This window comes from Heteronotia binoei, chromosome 5, assembly GCF_032191835.1.
Source record: "Heteronotia binoei isolate CCM8104 ecotype False Entrance Well chromosome 5, APGP_CSIRO_Hbin_v1, whole genome shotgun sequence".
Classification (NCBI taxonomy): Eukaryota; Metazoa; Chordata; class Lepidosauria; order Squamata; family Gekkonidae; genus Heteronotia; species Heteronotia binoei.
In genome coordinates, this window is record NC_083227.1 from 17,144,466 (window position 1) to 17,158,857 (window position 14,392).

The window sequence follows — 14,392 nt, forward strand, 5'->3', positions numbered from 1 at the left end:
AACAACCTGGTAGCCCACCACTCCAGAACTGGTGCAAAAAGGTATGGGAAATCTTGATACAGGATAAACTGACAACGGCTATCGCTTTGCTAGACAATACCAAAGAGGGAGATTGGTTTCTACAAAAATGGTTTGACTTCCTTGAACACGTGAATAGCGCTGACACTATGTTCGGGAAAATGCCGGCAAAATATGTGAACTTCACGATCTATTAACACTGAATTGGACACAACCCATTGATCACTAACTTTCTGTTATATTTGCACTCTGCGAGAGACTTCTCTTTGCTGTAAAAGCTGTCTAACAACAACGAGCGTGACGGCTCATGTAAGGTTATGTCTTGGACCCCGTGTCGGGGTGTGTTGTAATTGTTGAAATGTTATTTAAAATGTTAATAAAAATTTTAAAATTTAATGTTATTAAGTTTAATGTTTTAATGTTTTATATTGTTAAATCTAAAGGTTTTTATCTACTATTGTATGTTTTTATAAAATGTTGTTAGCCGCCCTGAGCCTGCCAAGGTGGGGAGGGCGGGATATAAATAAAATTTATTATTATTATTATTATAGGAGATTGTGAGTCACTCTGAGATTCACAGTGGAGGACAGGATATAAATCCAGTGCCATCTTCTTAGTATTACTACATTATAATATATAATGAAATAATTATACAACTCACAGACTCGTTGCTAACAGGTCATGGTCCAGTACTGGTTCATGGCTCGGGGGTTGGGGACCCCTGCTCTAGAGAACGTCTCTCTTTTCTCCACACACACTCCACTGAACTGTCTCTCTCACACAAAGTCCCTCTGAACCATCCAGTTGTAACACACTTCAATCTCCTATCCAGCCGCTCTCATCCTTACACTATAGGCCTGCATATTAAATCACAGCAACATAATATAAAGCTCCTCATTAAAACACAACAATAAAACACACATATTGTTTACATACAGAAACACCACAGGTCCCAGAGAAGTTGGACTACAGTTGGGGATACCTGGATTCAAATTGTCCTCAGACATGAAATCCAGTGAATGAGATTAGGACACATTTTCTCTCTGTCAAACCTACTTTTCGGAGTGGCAGGAGAGTATTATTAGTTGAGCTTTTAGTGAAAAAGATTCAAATAAAACGTGTAGACAAGAAGCATTGTGAAATGGTGTGACTAAAAAAAAAAACATTTTCAAAAGGAAAACCTGAATCTTCTGCTACCAAAATTCTAATGAGTTCAATATACTCATTATCTAACATGCAAACAAAAAAAAATAAAGAAAAATTAACATACAGGTAATAGCAAGATATATACAAGTATCTAATTACAATAAATAGCTGCCATTGTTAAATGAAAACCTTGTCCAGATGTTTTTTAAGTCTCTGGCTGATGAATTTCTTGTATGTAATAATAATGAATACATGAACTGTTTCCAAAATTCAGTATTAGGTAGAGTTCCAGTTTCCATGACTGGTCAATCAATTCAGCACAGTTGTTGGCATAATCTGAATTAGAGCTAACTGACAAAGGAAATCAATTCCTAATGACAGCTATTAGTGGGAAGTGACTATGATCAAATAAAAAGGGTGTTTATGAAAAGCATCAAAACATTGTCCCTGCTTAAATGTCAAATCCAGTATAGAAGATGTTCAAACATTTCTCCACCTCTTCGCTATCACTTCTAGACAAATTTCTCCCACATTCTCTAACGCATATCACCAGATGTCTAAGCAGGCTCAAATCTTTCTATCAGAATATTTATAGGGATTTTCTGATGTAACAGTCAGAGAGGATGGCAGAGGTAACTCAATGGTATAGCATCTCCTGGGCATGCAGAAGGTTCCAGATTCAGTTCCTGGCATCTCCAGTTAAAATGGACCAGGCAGTAGGTGACGCGAAAGACCTTTGCCTGAGACCCTGGAGAGCCACTGTCAGTCTGAGTAGGCAATACTGACCTGGATAGATCAAGGCTCTGATTCAGTATGGCAGTTATATGTGTTCATTTGACTCTTCTGTGATTGGCATTGGGGCCATTTATATGGTATCTACCCTGCATGAGTCTTTTTGTGGGAAGTAAGGCTTTGGCCATGACGGAAGTCCTTCCCACACTCCAAGCACTGATATGGTTTCTCCCCAGTGTGAATCCTGTGATGAACATTAAGGATTTTGTCGCTTTTGAAGCTCTTTCCACACTCCAAGCATTTATATGGTTTCTCCATGGTGTGGATCCTTTGATGACCAGAAAGCCCTGCACTCTGGCGGAAGCTCCTTCCACACTCCAGGCATTTGTAGGGTTTCTCTCCTGTGTGTATCCTCTGATGAGTACTAAGTATTGATCTCTGACTAAAGCTCTTCCCACACTCCAGGCATTTATATGGTTTCTCTCCTGTGTGAGTCCTGTTGTGTTCAGTAAGATTTCTGTTCCGCCTGAAGCTCTTCCCACACTCCAAGCATTGATACGGTCTCTCTCCAGTGTGAATCCTTTGATGAACAATAAAGCTTTTGCGGCAACTAAAGCTCTTTCTACACTCCAAACATGTATATGGTTTCTCTCCTGTGTGAATCTTTTGGTGAGAATTCAGGGTTGCACTCTGCCTGAAGCTCTTCCCACATTGCAAACACTGATATGGTTTCTCCCCTGTGTGAATCCTCTGGTGAACAGTAAGGCCTTTGCGGCAGCTAAAGCTCTTTCCACACTGGAAACATGTATATGGTTTCTCTCCTGTGTGACTCCTGTGGTGAATATTTAGTCTTGCTCTCTGACTGAAGCTCTTCCCACACTCCAAGCATTTATAGGGTTTTTCTCCTGTGTGAATTCTGTAGTGAACAGTAAGTTGCGCACTGTGACCAAAACACTTTCCACACTGCCTGCATTTATACGGTTTCTCACCTGTGTGAATCCTGTGATGAGATGCAAGGCTTTTGTTACAAATAAAACTCTTTCCACATTGCAAGCATTTATATGGTTTCTCCCCTGTGTGACTCCTTTTGTGAGTAGTAAGGGTTGTGCTCCGAGCAAAGCTTTTCCCACACTGCAAGCATTTATGTGGTTTGTCACCCGTGTGACTCCTTTGGTGAGAAGAAAGATTTGTTTTCCACCTGAAACTCTTTCCACATTCCAAGCATTTATATGGTCTTTCCCCAGTGTGAATCCTTTGATGTACAGTTAGACTGTCACTCCGAGGAAAGTTCTTGCCACACTCCAAGCATTTATAGGGTTTATCTCCACTGTGAATCCTTTGGTGACATGTAAGGTCATTTTGCCGACGGAACCTCTTTCCACACACCAGGCATTTATATGGCTTCATCATGGTGTGAATCTTCTGATGAGTAGTAAGGCCTGTGCTCTGACGGAAGCTCTTTCCGCATTCCAAGCATTTATGTGGTTTCTCTCCTGTGTGAATCCTCTGGTGAATAATAAGTCCTGATCCCTGACTGAAGTTCTTTCCACACTCCAAACATTGATATGGTTTCTCTCCTGTGTGAATCCTGTGGTGAAAAATAAGTCCTGATCTCTGGCTGAAACTTTTTCCACACTCCAAGCAGTGATATGGTCTCTCCCCCGTGTGAATCCTTTGATGTGCACTTAGACTGTCACCCCGAGAGAAGCTCTTTCCACACTCCAAGCATTTATATGGTTTCTCCCTATTGTGACTCCTTCGATGAACAGCAAGACTTTTCATGCACCTAGAGCTTTTTCTACCATGTGAACCTTTATATGGTGTATCTCCAGTATGAATTCTTTCATGGTTCTTTGGACTAGATTTGCAACCAGATCTCTTGTCACTCATAGGGTGCTTATTACTTCTACTTTCCTCATGTCGTTTCTCTTCAAAGAGGATTTCCTGGAGATCCTTGCCTGGAAAGGAAAATGACTTCTTCTTCTGCTTTCCTCCTCTCTTTGGTCTGCCTCGATTCCCAGCTTCTTCTTTTGCTTCCATATCCTCATCCCTTTTCCCATTTAGGGTGCTTGGTTCCCCCTCATCTCCTTCTGGAATACAGACAGAAATCCCGTAAAAGCCCATGGAACAAATACCAAAAAACAGAAATAGTCACAGGTGAAATATTCATACTTATATGGGCCTAGAGAGGCTCCTGAATCCTCTACCAGCGAAGACATTTTGTAAAGGGATAGCCAGAGGAGCAGAACTGGGCTGGTAAGATGGGGTATTGAGGCCTGCTGTTCCTTTTAAATACCCAGAATATAAGCAGCAAGTCAGAGCAAGTTTCTGTTTCGTTTTCTTACATATTACAAGGGAAGAGGAAAAAAAGAAACACCATCTACATTTCCCTTTTACTAAGCAGTACTTTATGTGTCGGACAAACTCCAAAGTCTGTGCAGAAACCTACCATTGCCCTAACTCTGCCCCCTCCCCTTCCTGTCACAAGACTCCTTTTCCTGTGCTAGTAGATCAGTTGTGTCTGATACCACATAGGTGTTAAAAGTGGCACCTGAAGACCACTCCCCTAATAACCATGAAGAGCTGTATCTCTTTGAGGAGTATAGTTCATGAATAAATCAGGCTGGAAGGATTTAAGCCCGTGCTGAACTGAAGACCTTCTCTCTTTTTAAACTGAGGCTCCTTTATACATGTATGTTACCATTGAGTATGGGAACAGTTTCTTTGGGAGAAAAAAATGACTGAATTAATCCTCCTAATCTGACATCATATTAGGATACAAAACATTTTTTTCTTTTGCACTAGACGGAATACCCAGCAGGAAGACACATTTCTTAAAGGCACTGAATAAAGGGGCATCATGATGTGTTTATTTTATCCTTCCAACAGTAAGAGGCAGCGCAGGCTGAGGAAAAAGACTGTCCCAAGGTCAACCAGTGAACTTCACTGCAGGAGATGGGACTCAAACCTGGGACTCCTCTGTGGAGAAACAGGCCTTTCCTCAGCCAAGTCAGGTCCCTCAGCTGCAAGACCCATAACAAGGATGCTTTCCCTCCACTTCCCACAGTTTCTTAGGGCAAACTTTAAGACTCCTGCGCCTGCACTGAGAACAAACCCAACAATAAACCTGTGGTACTAGACTCCTGAGGCAGACGGCATTTCAAAACATCTCCAGTCTCAGACAGGCACCTCCACCCGCTATACCACACTGCCATGCTTTCCACAGCTTGCATTCTGGTTTTTTTAACACAACATCTCTTTCACAATGAAGAAATCCTGCTAGCTGATGGCACTTCTGTGTCTTTGACGCGTCCATAAAGAAAACTTACTCTCAGCCACCTCTGTGTGCAAGTTAATGTTCTCTTGAGAGTCTCCCAGGAAAGACTCCACTGCATCTTCGGACTCAAGGCCTTCCTGTGGAAAACTCTCTGCTTTTATCTCTCTCCTACTCATGTCTTTTTCCAGACAAAGATGGTCAAGCTCCTTGTTCCAGCAAGAAAGGATGGCTAATAAAGGAGAGAACAGCACAGTTATAAGTTTAAAAAGATGGAGCACCCAATCCTGGTCACAAGTTTGAAAGAAGTAAATACTTCTGTTTCAGAGCCATACCAGACCCCAACCATGCAACCATACAATAATCATTAAGTGACTTGCTAAAGTAGTTTTATCTCACACAATTCTAGAAACAGTTGTTTTTTCACCACATAAGGCTCAAGTGCAGTGGAATTCAATTAATCAAACATTTGTAAGTTACAGCTCCTAAACGTCTAAATAGTGACTCTTAAGCTCATAAATAACAAGTCCTGCACAGCAATTCCTCCAGCACAAAGCTTCTATCTGTTTTCTTTTGTAATGGGAGCACTATACTTGACCAAATCATTCCAGGAACACCAATAAAGCAAAGTCACTTTCAGCTACAACGCTTGCAGCTAGCATTAATCTTTTAACAAGTATTTCTTTCTTACTCAAATCATTATCTCAAGTAAATACATCAGTCATCAGTTAATATTTCCTCTAGGCAGCCAACAATAGAGCTTAGAGCCTGAGGCCTTCCCGTGATGTTGCCTCCTGGCTCTGGGTTTCAGAAACTTAGTGCTTGTGAATGTGGAGGTTCCCCTAAGTCACCATGGCTAGTAGCCATTGATAGACCTGTCCTTCATTAATACTGTGTATCTAATTCCATTTTAAAGCTGTTTATTCCTGTGGTCTCATCAGTACATCCTGGGGCAGCAAATCCCACATTTTAATCACTCTCTATGTAAAGTAGCATTTCCTTTTGTCCATCCTGAACCTACTGCCCATCAGTTTCATTTGGATGCCCCTGAGTTCTAGTATTATGGGGGAAATACAACAGTTTCTTTTTGTCAACTCTCCTCACCCCATGCATAATTTTAAAAATCTCCATCTTGTCCCCCCCCCCCTGCTTAATAGTTTTTTTTTCTAAACTGAAAAGTCCCAGACTCTTCAGCCTTTCCTTATAGGAAAGGTGCTCCAAACTCGCTAATTATCTTGGTTGCTCTTCTCTGTAATTCCAGCTTTGCAATGTCCTTTTTAAGACACAATGACCAGAAATGTACACAGTATTCCAAATGAGGCTGTACCATAGATGTATACAGGAGCATTACAATATCAGCAGTTCTCAATCCATTTCCTAATAATCCCTAACACAGAGCTTGCCTTTTTCCAGGTCTCAGATTCAGTGGGAGCTCACAGGAACACAGCTCCTGAACCTTTCTGAGAGTGCCACCTCCTTGTCCATTGAATAGTATGTGCAGCTGCATAACAATCCCTGGATGAGCTCCACCACCTATTTTTCTACAAAATGACCACTACCTTTTTCACTGCTGAAGTACACTGTGTTGACACTTTCATTGAGCCATCCACTATGACCCCAAGATCTTTTCCCCTCTCATTCTCAGCATATTCATAGCCCATTAGCCTGTATCTGAAGACTGGATTTTTTTTGTCCCAAAATGCAGCACTTTATACTTACCGACATTGAAGTTCATTTTCCACGTTGTTGCTCACTACCCAGTTGTGGAGGTCGCCTTAAAGGTCTACACAGCCAACCTTAGCTTTCACCATACTGAATAATTTGATATCACCTGCAATTTTGGCCACTACACTACTCACCCCTAGTTCCAGGTCATTGATTAATAAATTAAATAGTGCCAACCCCAATTATCCTTTTGGGACCCCACTGCTTACTTCCCCCCCATTGTGAGAACTGTCCATTTCATAGAATCATAGAGTTGGAAGGGACCTCCAGGGTCATCTAGTCCAACCCCTTGCACAATGCAAGAAACTCACTAATACCTCCCCCTAAATTCACAGGGTCTGAATTGCTGTCAGATGGCCATCTAGCCTCTGTTTAAAAACTTCCAAGGAAGGAGAGCCCACCACCTCCTGAGGAAGGTTTATTCCTACTCTTTGCATCCTGCCATTTAACCAGGTTTTAATCCATACATGAAGGGATGAGAGGAAGCCATAAGACAAAGTGATCAATATATTCTGGGCTAAGCCAAATGTAACCACAATTGTCAGACAGTGAACGGCCCTTTCCTCCACATCTAAGGGAGTACCTGGGGAGATCTTCACTTCAGCAGAGTCCTGGATGAACATCTCACCCACTTCCTCCAGCCAAGAGATGAGGTCAGGTTTGCAGGTCCGAGATCCTTCTGGGAGGAACAGCAACAAAAACCAACATGTCATTTCGGAGACTTTGTAAAATTAAGATTGTGTACATTGGAGACTCTCATTCATTCTCCAGGGATCTTAAAGAAAAGAAATTTGAGAATCAGGGATCTCTACCACAAAGTTCTCAGGACACTCACAAAATGACTGAGGACCATTCACCCACCAGCCATCTACTTGCTTACCTACGAAGGCCACACTCCCAAAATTCTCCAGCATGACTTCTCTGTAAATAACTCTTTGGTCAGGATCTAGCAGAGCCCACTCCTCCTCTGTGAAATACACAGCCACCTCATCGAAGGACACAGGGCTCTGAAAGCAGGAGAAAGTATTTGCATTTCTATAGGAACACAATTAAGTAGCGGTGTGGAATTTTGTGTTCTTGTGCATGTTACAATGCTTTATGTGGGAAAAATTAGTGAAGTTTATACCTTGCTTTGACATCCTGTACCAGTTGAAAGGCTCCTGTGATGAAGAGAGGGGGACCCAATCCATTCCTTATTCATCTCCGTAGCCTGAGGTTCATGCAGAATGTCACTTTTCTTTCTTCCACCAAGACTGGGATCCAGTCAGTGATCACCTTCTGCTGCATGTGAGAAAAAAACAGTGGGAATGAACATTTATGTTACATTCACAATTCCCTATTTCTGTGTCTCAATACTGTTTCATCTTTCATGTATCCCTTTAGGAATACGACTTTCTAGTGTGGCGGTGTGTGTGTCAAACATAAGGCCCTTCAAATAATCTGGCAGTTGTTGACAATCTCTGGCTTGAACTCCCAGCATCACCCCACCATGGATTGCCTGGTGGCCTTGGCTGGAGGTGGATGCTGCCACATAGGCGTCTCTGGCTTATTGGTGTTTTCTTGAACTGGGTCCCACTGCACATGTGGAATCTGGGCCACTACCCATCACATCAGCAGGTGGGGCAGTTAGCTGAACATCTTCCAGTCCCCTTCCATAGTAGCTTGGGAGCAAGGAGGAACTTGCAGCACCCAGTTACTTAGTGTTTTTTTCCTGGGCCCCAGGCTTACAGCATTGGTGATAAAAGCAAGCTGGGAAAGGGTTTGTTCCCCCCTCCCTTTCAGGCAATGCAGGAGTGTCTGCCCATTGCTGCATCACTGCCTCTCCAGTTCACCCATATGGGTTTTTGTCTGTACCCCCTCCCCGCCCATGGAGACTCACAGTGAAGACACACCAATTCAGAGCTTGCCAGTTGCTGTCCTTTATAAAGTTTATATCTCTGGTTTAAATCTTATCTCTCTGGTACCTGGCATTATGTTTTATGGCATGCATGGCCCAGACTGACAAAGTCACATTTATGTCAGATCTAGCCCTCATAAGAAATGAGTTCGATATCGCTGCTCTAGGTCTACTGTTTACACAAAACAACTTCTGCGCATAATTGTACATTGTTAATATGATTTAGAAAAGCCATAGTGTCTCTTGAGCAGGGCCTTTTTTGTAGAAAAAGCCCAGCAGGAACTCATTTGCATATTAGATCTCTCCCCCTGAGGCCAAGCCAGCCAGAACTGCATTCCTGCTCAAAAAAATCCCTGTTCTTAAGTAAAAGCCAGTTGTCTGGACAAAGCACTTGAGAAAAAGATCCAAATCCTGGAGAAAGGTTCTAAAATAGATCCACACCCTGAAACTATGGATCTTCCTGGAACAGGGAAGGTACCTTTATGGATGAATATGGAAAAGTTTTACTGGTCACTGCACAAGCACACCCTGCGCAGAGGCCACATGGAAAAAAGCCTTTAGATGCTGTCCTCCCACTCCCACAGCTATTGTTCTTCACCTCTGGAAGCCTGATTCTCACTAGCAAGTCTCAAGGGTTTTTTGCTCTTTAAGCCATAAATCAGGGAGGATTTTGGTATCTAAGGATGTTAGAAAGAAGATGCCAATGTTTTTCTATAACTTCCTGAACTGGTTTAGATGTACTGTTGTATGTCTAGATGTACAGTTGCATGTCAAAGGAACTATCATTCTATCAGCACTTCGTTTTTTGTCCCTTGGGGTAAGTAAAGATGTCCTTGGTGTATTGTTAGTCCTAAAGAAGGTTCATTTTAATATTCTGGATATTTCAGAATCCATCCAATACTAGGACCTTCTATTAACTCATTCAGCAATTGTATCTCTAAGGCAGGGGTCCTCAAACTTTTTAAATAGGGGGCCAGTTCACTGTCCCTCAGACTGTTGGAGGGCCGGACTGCCGTTACTGTACAAGGCCGCGGGCCGTCAGTTCTCCGTCTTCTGCATCTCTCTCCCTTCCCCACACCACACACCTCGGCCTGGGAACTCACCTCACCTCGGTATCACCTCACACTCTGTCTCCGCCGCCTCAGCCCAGTGCCAGAAGTGTGCGTTGCTAACGCGAGTTTAGGCTGAACGTCACTTCCGGTCTGATTTTGCCATAACCTGGCGGGCCACATAAACGTCCTCAGCGGGCCGCATCTGGCCCGCGGGCCATAGTTTGAGGACCCCTGCTCTAAGGGAATAATGTATGCTATTCAGAGTCTGCTGCTTTTGCCACTCAGTCATTTTATCTTTTGACAGAGAATTTATACGCAGTTCTCTGAAGGGGCTGCTGAAGGAAAGGAATGGGGAACACAGGAATTAGCAGACAAGAGACAAAACAGTTATGCACAGTGAATATATTTACCAGGACAGCATCCAATATTCAAAGTTGTTGCCAAGCCAGGGTCATACGCATTAAGCAGTCCAAACTACAGCAGATAAAAGTAATATCAGCAAGTATACAGAGAATAATCCAAACACAGTAGCTAAGATTAACATGCAGTATTTGCTGCCAAATGTGACCGTGAGTAATGCAGTACACACGTCCTTACCAGGCAGGAAGAGCAAGCTCACTGACCTTCCTTTTATCCACATACCAATCATGTAACCTAAGCAGAGGTTGCATCAGTCTTCGTGAGTCAGCACAAAGCCTAATCACAGGTGAGGTCATTCCACCTTGCAACAGTAACAAGAAGCACCTGCTGCATGCCTCAGCATGACTTGCAGAAACTACATCACTAGTACTCAAGATGGAGTTAGTTCAGCCATTTTAGGAACTGATTCCTATCATCTTTGATGATAATATACACCTATGCTTTACACACCATTCTGTACAGCTGCTCCAAAACTATCGAAGGCACTAAATCCTGCCTGGATTTAACCCAGCTTCCACCTTGTCATGTATTCAGGATCCTGGCTAACCTACACCCTAATTAACTAAATTATTCAATAGATAGGTTAGAGCCAAGCAGCAACTTAGGCCCAATAAGATTTTTGTGTTATAAACAATATACCGTATTTGCCGGCGTATAAGACGACCCCCCAAAATTTCCACTCAAAATATAGAGTTTGTTATATACTTGCCGTTTAAGACGACCCCCTCTTCCGCACACCTTCCACACACTTTCTCCTCTTTGTTCCTGCCTCATCTAGCGCCGGGTGGCAGAGCTTGCAGAGTAGTCTATCTCTAGACCGAACAAGCGTGGCCCTTTTAAGAGGGATGATTTCTCACCCCCTGAGCTCCCACCCTTAGCCTTCACTGGAGAGGAAGAGTGGCAGAATATGGCAGCTGAGTAGGGAGAAAGCGTTTTGGGAGTTGTAGTAGTGCGTAATATAAACACAGAAAGCAAGTCCCCACCTGAAGAAATCTTATAGTTAGAACTTCAATAGTACAGAAACAACAGAAGAAGAGGAGGGAGAATTTAACAAGGAGGAAAGTAAGTTCAAACACAGGCATATTCAGGTAAAATAAACTAAAGTCTCCTGGCCAGTGTGGTATAGTGGTTGCTGGACTAGAATCTGGAAGACTTGAGTTCAAATCCCCAATCTTTCAGGAATTTAATTTGGTGGTGTTGGGCCACTTTTTCTGTCTCTCCCTCTCTCATTGTTACCCAGCCAGGTCAGAGAAGGATGCCTGCACACGCACGCAAGAGCACCCACAGGCTCGCGCACTTCAAAGACAGCCCCCCCCAACCCCGAAAGCAGCATGTGCGGAGAGGAGCCACTGGTTTTCGTGAGGTTTTTTTCCCTTTTTAAAAATGCCAGCTGGGAGGCCGCTCATCGCTTTAGATGTGCCAGCTTCTCTCCCCACCAGCCAGCAGGCCAAAGGATGCAGGGAGTCAAGGTGCAAATAAAAAGAGGGGGGGGGAGCCATCCTCCCTGCCCTGGATAATATCTTTTTACTGCGTTTTCCCATCCTCCATCTCCGGGGCGAAATTGGAAGCTGGAGAAATGGGAGACCATCTGCAATAAGGGCGTTTACAGCCGAAGCGATACAGGGAAGGGAAGGGGGAATGATCGTTGGTGGAAACTGGGGGTGGGGGGAGCACATCTCTGCCCGCGTGCAGCTACAGTCCCAGACAAACACACCCGGCCAGCAGATCTCTTGCCTCTCCCCCTCCCCGTACAAACAGAGAACGACAGACGGAGCCTGTAAGCAAATGCAAGTCTGGTTTGCCCACCAGCAAGAAAAGGGAGAAAGGCTCGAAGAGCATCCACGGCCCCTTTCTCCTGCTAGATGAAAACTTCCACCTTATTCTCCCCCGAAGCGAGAGCTGCAAGGCAGCGAATCCCTAGGAACAGGAGACAGAAGGTCGCTAAATACCGTAATGTATAGGTGGTTGCTTTGGGTTTTCGTTTCAAGGCTGCAAAGACAGCAGCCAGAGAGCAAGCAACCGCAGAACTCAGAAGGGGCTTACTTCCAAGTAAGCATGGAAAGGATCGGGCTTGCACAGCACCTTTTCCCTCCACTCAGCAAAAGACAGCCTCTCGCCCCCGTGACCCCGTCCCTTGTGCTTTGGATCTACCGTATTTCCCCGAAAATAAGACCTACCCAAAAAATAAGCCCATCACAAATGCATAGAAATCCTGCTAGGGCTTATTTTTTGGGTAGGTCTTATTTTCGGGGAAACACGGTATCCCAACTGAAGTGCACCCGGCGTATAAGACGACCCCCCCACTTGGAGGCATTTTTTTCAGGGCAAAAAAGTCGTCTTATACGCCGGCAAATACCGTACTGCAAAAATCTTATTGTCCACTTGAGGAGATGGTGGGCTAGAAAACTAAAGTAATAAAGTAATCAATCAACCAACCAATCATTTTAAGGTTCTACTGAACTTTAATCTAGCTGTTCTCCCGCAGATCACCACGGCTACCCTCCGAAAATACAGGATTCAAATAAACCCATTTGCCACATGAGATGTCCAGGCCTCTTAGAGGGGCCTTTTCCTCCTCAAAATTTATGAAAGGACATAAGTGTACAATACATGATAAACATGCAAGAGGTCAGCTAAATATTCTGACAATTATATACGATGCAGAGTTAAACTTTAGAAATGTGGGGGGGACTTCTGCTTCCTGAGGTAAATTATTCTTCCCCACTTCACCTTGGTGACTCCCTGGATACCTTTAATTTAACAAAAAAAAGTTTACTGTCACTTCTGAAGAAGGGTAAACACTTATTCTGGTCAAATATAACTCAATTATGCCCCCAGTATTTGCAGCTAAGTGGGATAGAAGGTTCTTTTAGAGCACTACAGTGTCACCACATGCACTCTCAGACATACACCCAGATGACAGACTCCTTTGTCCTTGTGAGAGAGGAGTTTGTTTTTAAAGCACAATAAAGATCTGTTCCTTTCACAGCCACCTTTATCCCAAGAGATGAATGCCAGAACTGTGCTCTGTCTCTGTTCAGTCCCTGCACTTCTCCAGTCCTATTCACCTCAGAACTGAACCCTAGAGATTAGGTGAACTTACTTCTGGATCCTACCGATCCAGTAACTAAAGCCTAACCTCCTATCTCCTGAAGATAGTCTACCCCATTTAACCCAGGAAACATAAACCTTTCCTTTCCCTGTTAAGCTCCATCTCTCTAGCTCTTTACTTGCCAAGGCCTGTGTGAAGAACTGACAGCTTTTCTCTCCTTCCAAAATTCCTCTCCACTCTGCCCCTATCTCAAGGGTTCCACAGCCTCCCATTGACTGATGCCCCCCCCATTCCATATCCTCCCCCCAATTCCATTTGCTATGATGCCTGGAGAGTGGAATCAAACACCCTCACATCCCAATCTGCAGGAAAGGGACAATACAGGTGAATGCTGAACAGTCTAGCAGTTGCTGTAGAAATGCTAAAATAGGTAGGGTTTTAAATGGAACCTTAAAGATTAGCAAAATGTTACTCCTACAAATACTGGAAAAAAACCTTGTCTTTAATATATTACTAGACTGGCTATTTTCAGTGCAATAGTCAAGCAAGGGACCCTCCCCTCCCCCAATTATTATGTACTATAATTTATTAGTTTATGTCAATGTGCGTGGAAGTTCTGCAGGTATGAGTGCCCTGATAAATGCAGCCCCCAGTAAAAGTTCTATGAAGACAAAAACTTCAGCAAGCCAGTTGAAACAGTTATATTTTGGGATTAGGCAATAGAGTAGTAATAGGCAGTCCAAATGGTCAATATACAGTAAGTTCAGTCCATCCAAGTTAGCAGTACAAAGTCACAGTCCAAGAGAGTAGTCTTACACATACCAAGTCATCATCATCATCAATCAGTCCGACAGAGTAACAGCCTCTGATCAAAATAGCTCTCCACTCCTCTGCACGTCCTCCTTCCTCATCAACCCACACAGGACTAAGAGTTAGGCTCTCTGTTGATATGGTGCAGCTAGCCAATCACATTGCTTATTTCTTAACTAGCTGCACATGCTTCTCACATGCATTTCATTAGCAGGTATAGTAGGAGTTACATAACAGTGCATCAGCACTTTTCCCCTTAAAGTGCC

The 14,392-nt window shown here is 43.5% G+C and overlaps 1 protein-coding gene across 1 annotated transcript in view; it reads right to left on the minus strand.

The window, feature by feature from the left end:
- Positions 1-1,997: 1,997 nt before the first annotated feature.
- Positions 1,998-14,392, minus strand: part of LOC132571770 (uncharacterized) — a 51,055-nt gene continuing 38,660 nt past the window's right edge. The window contains exons 8-12 of the mRNA XM_060238562.1: positions 8,022-8,148; positions 7,776-7,902; positions 7,479-7,574; positions 5,226-5,402; positions 1,998-3,986 (exon numbers count right to left, since the gene is read on the minus strand). Coding sequence (XP_060094545.1) covers positions 2,041-3,986; positions 5,226-5,402; positions 7,479-7,574; positions 7,776-7,902; positions 8,022-8,148 — 2,473 coding nt within the window. The 3' untranslated portion in view covers positions 1,998-2,040. The remainder of the gene's footprint in view (positions 3,987-5,225; positions 5,403-7,478; positions 7,575-7,775; positions 7,903-8,021; positions 8,149-14,392) is intronic.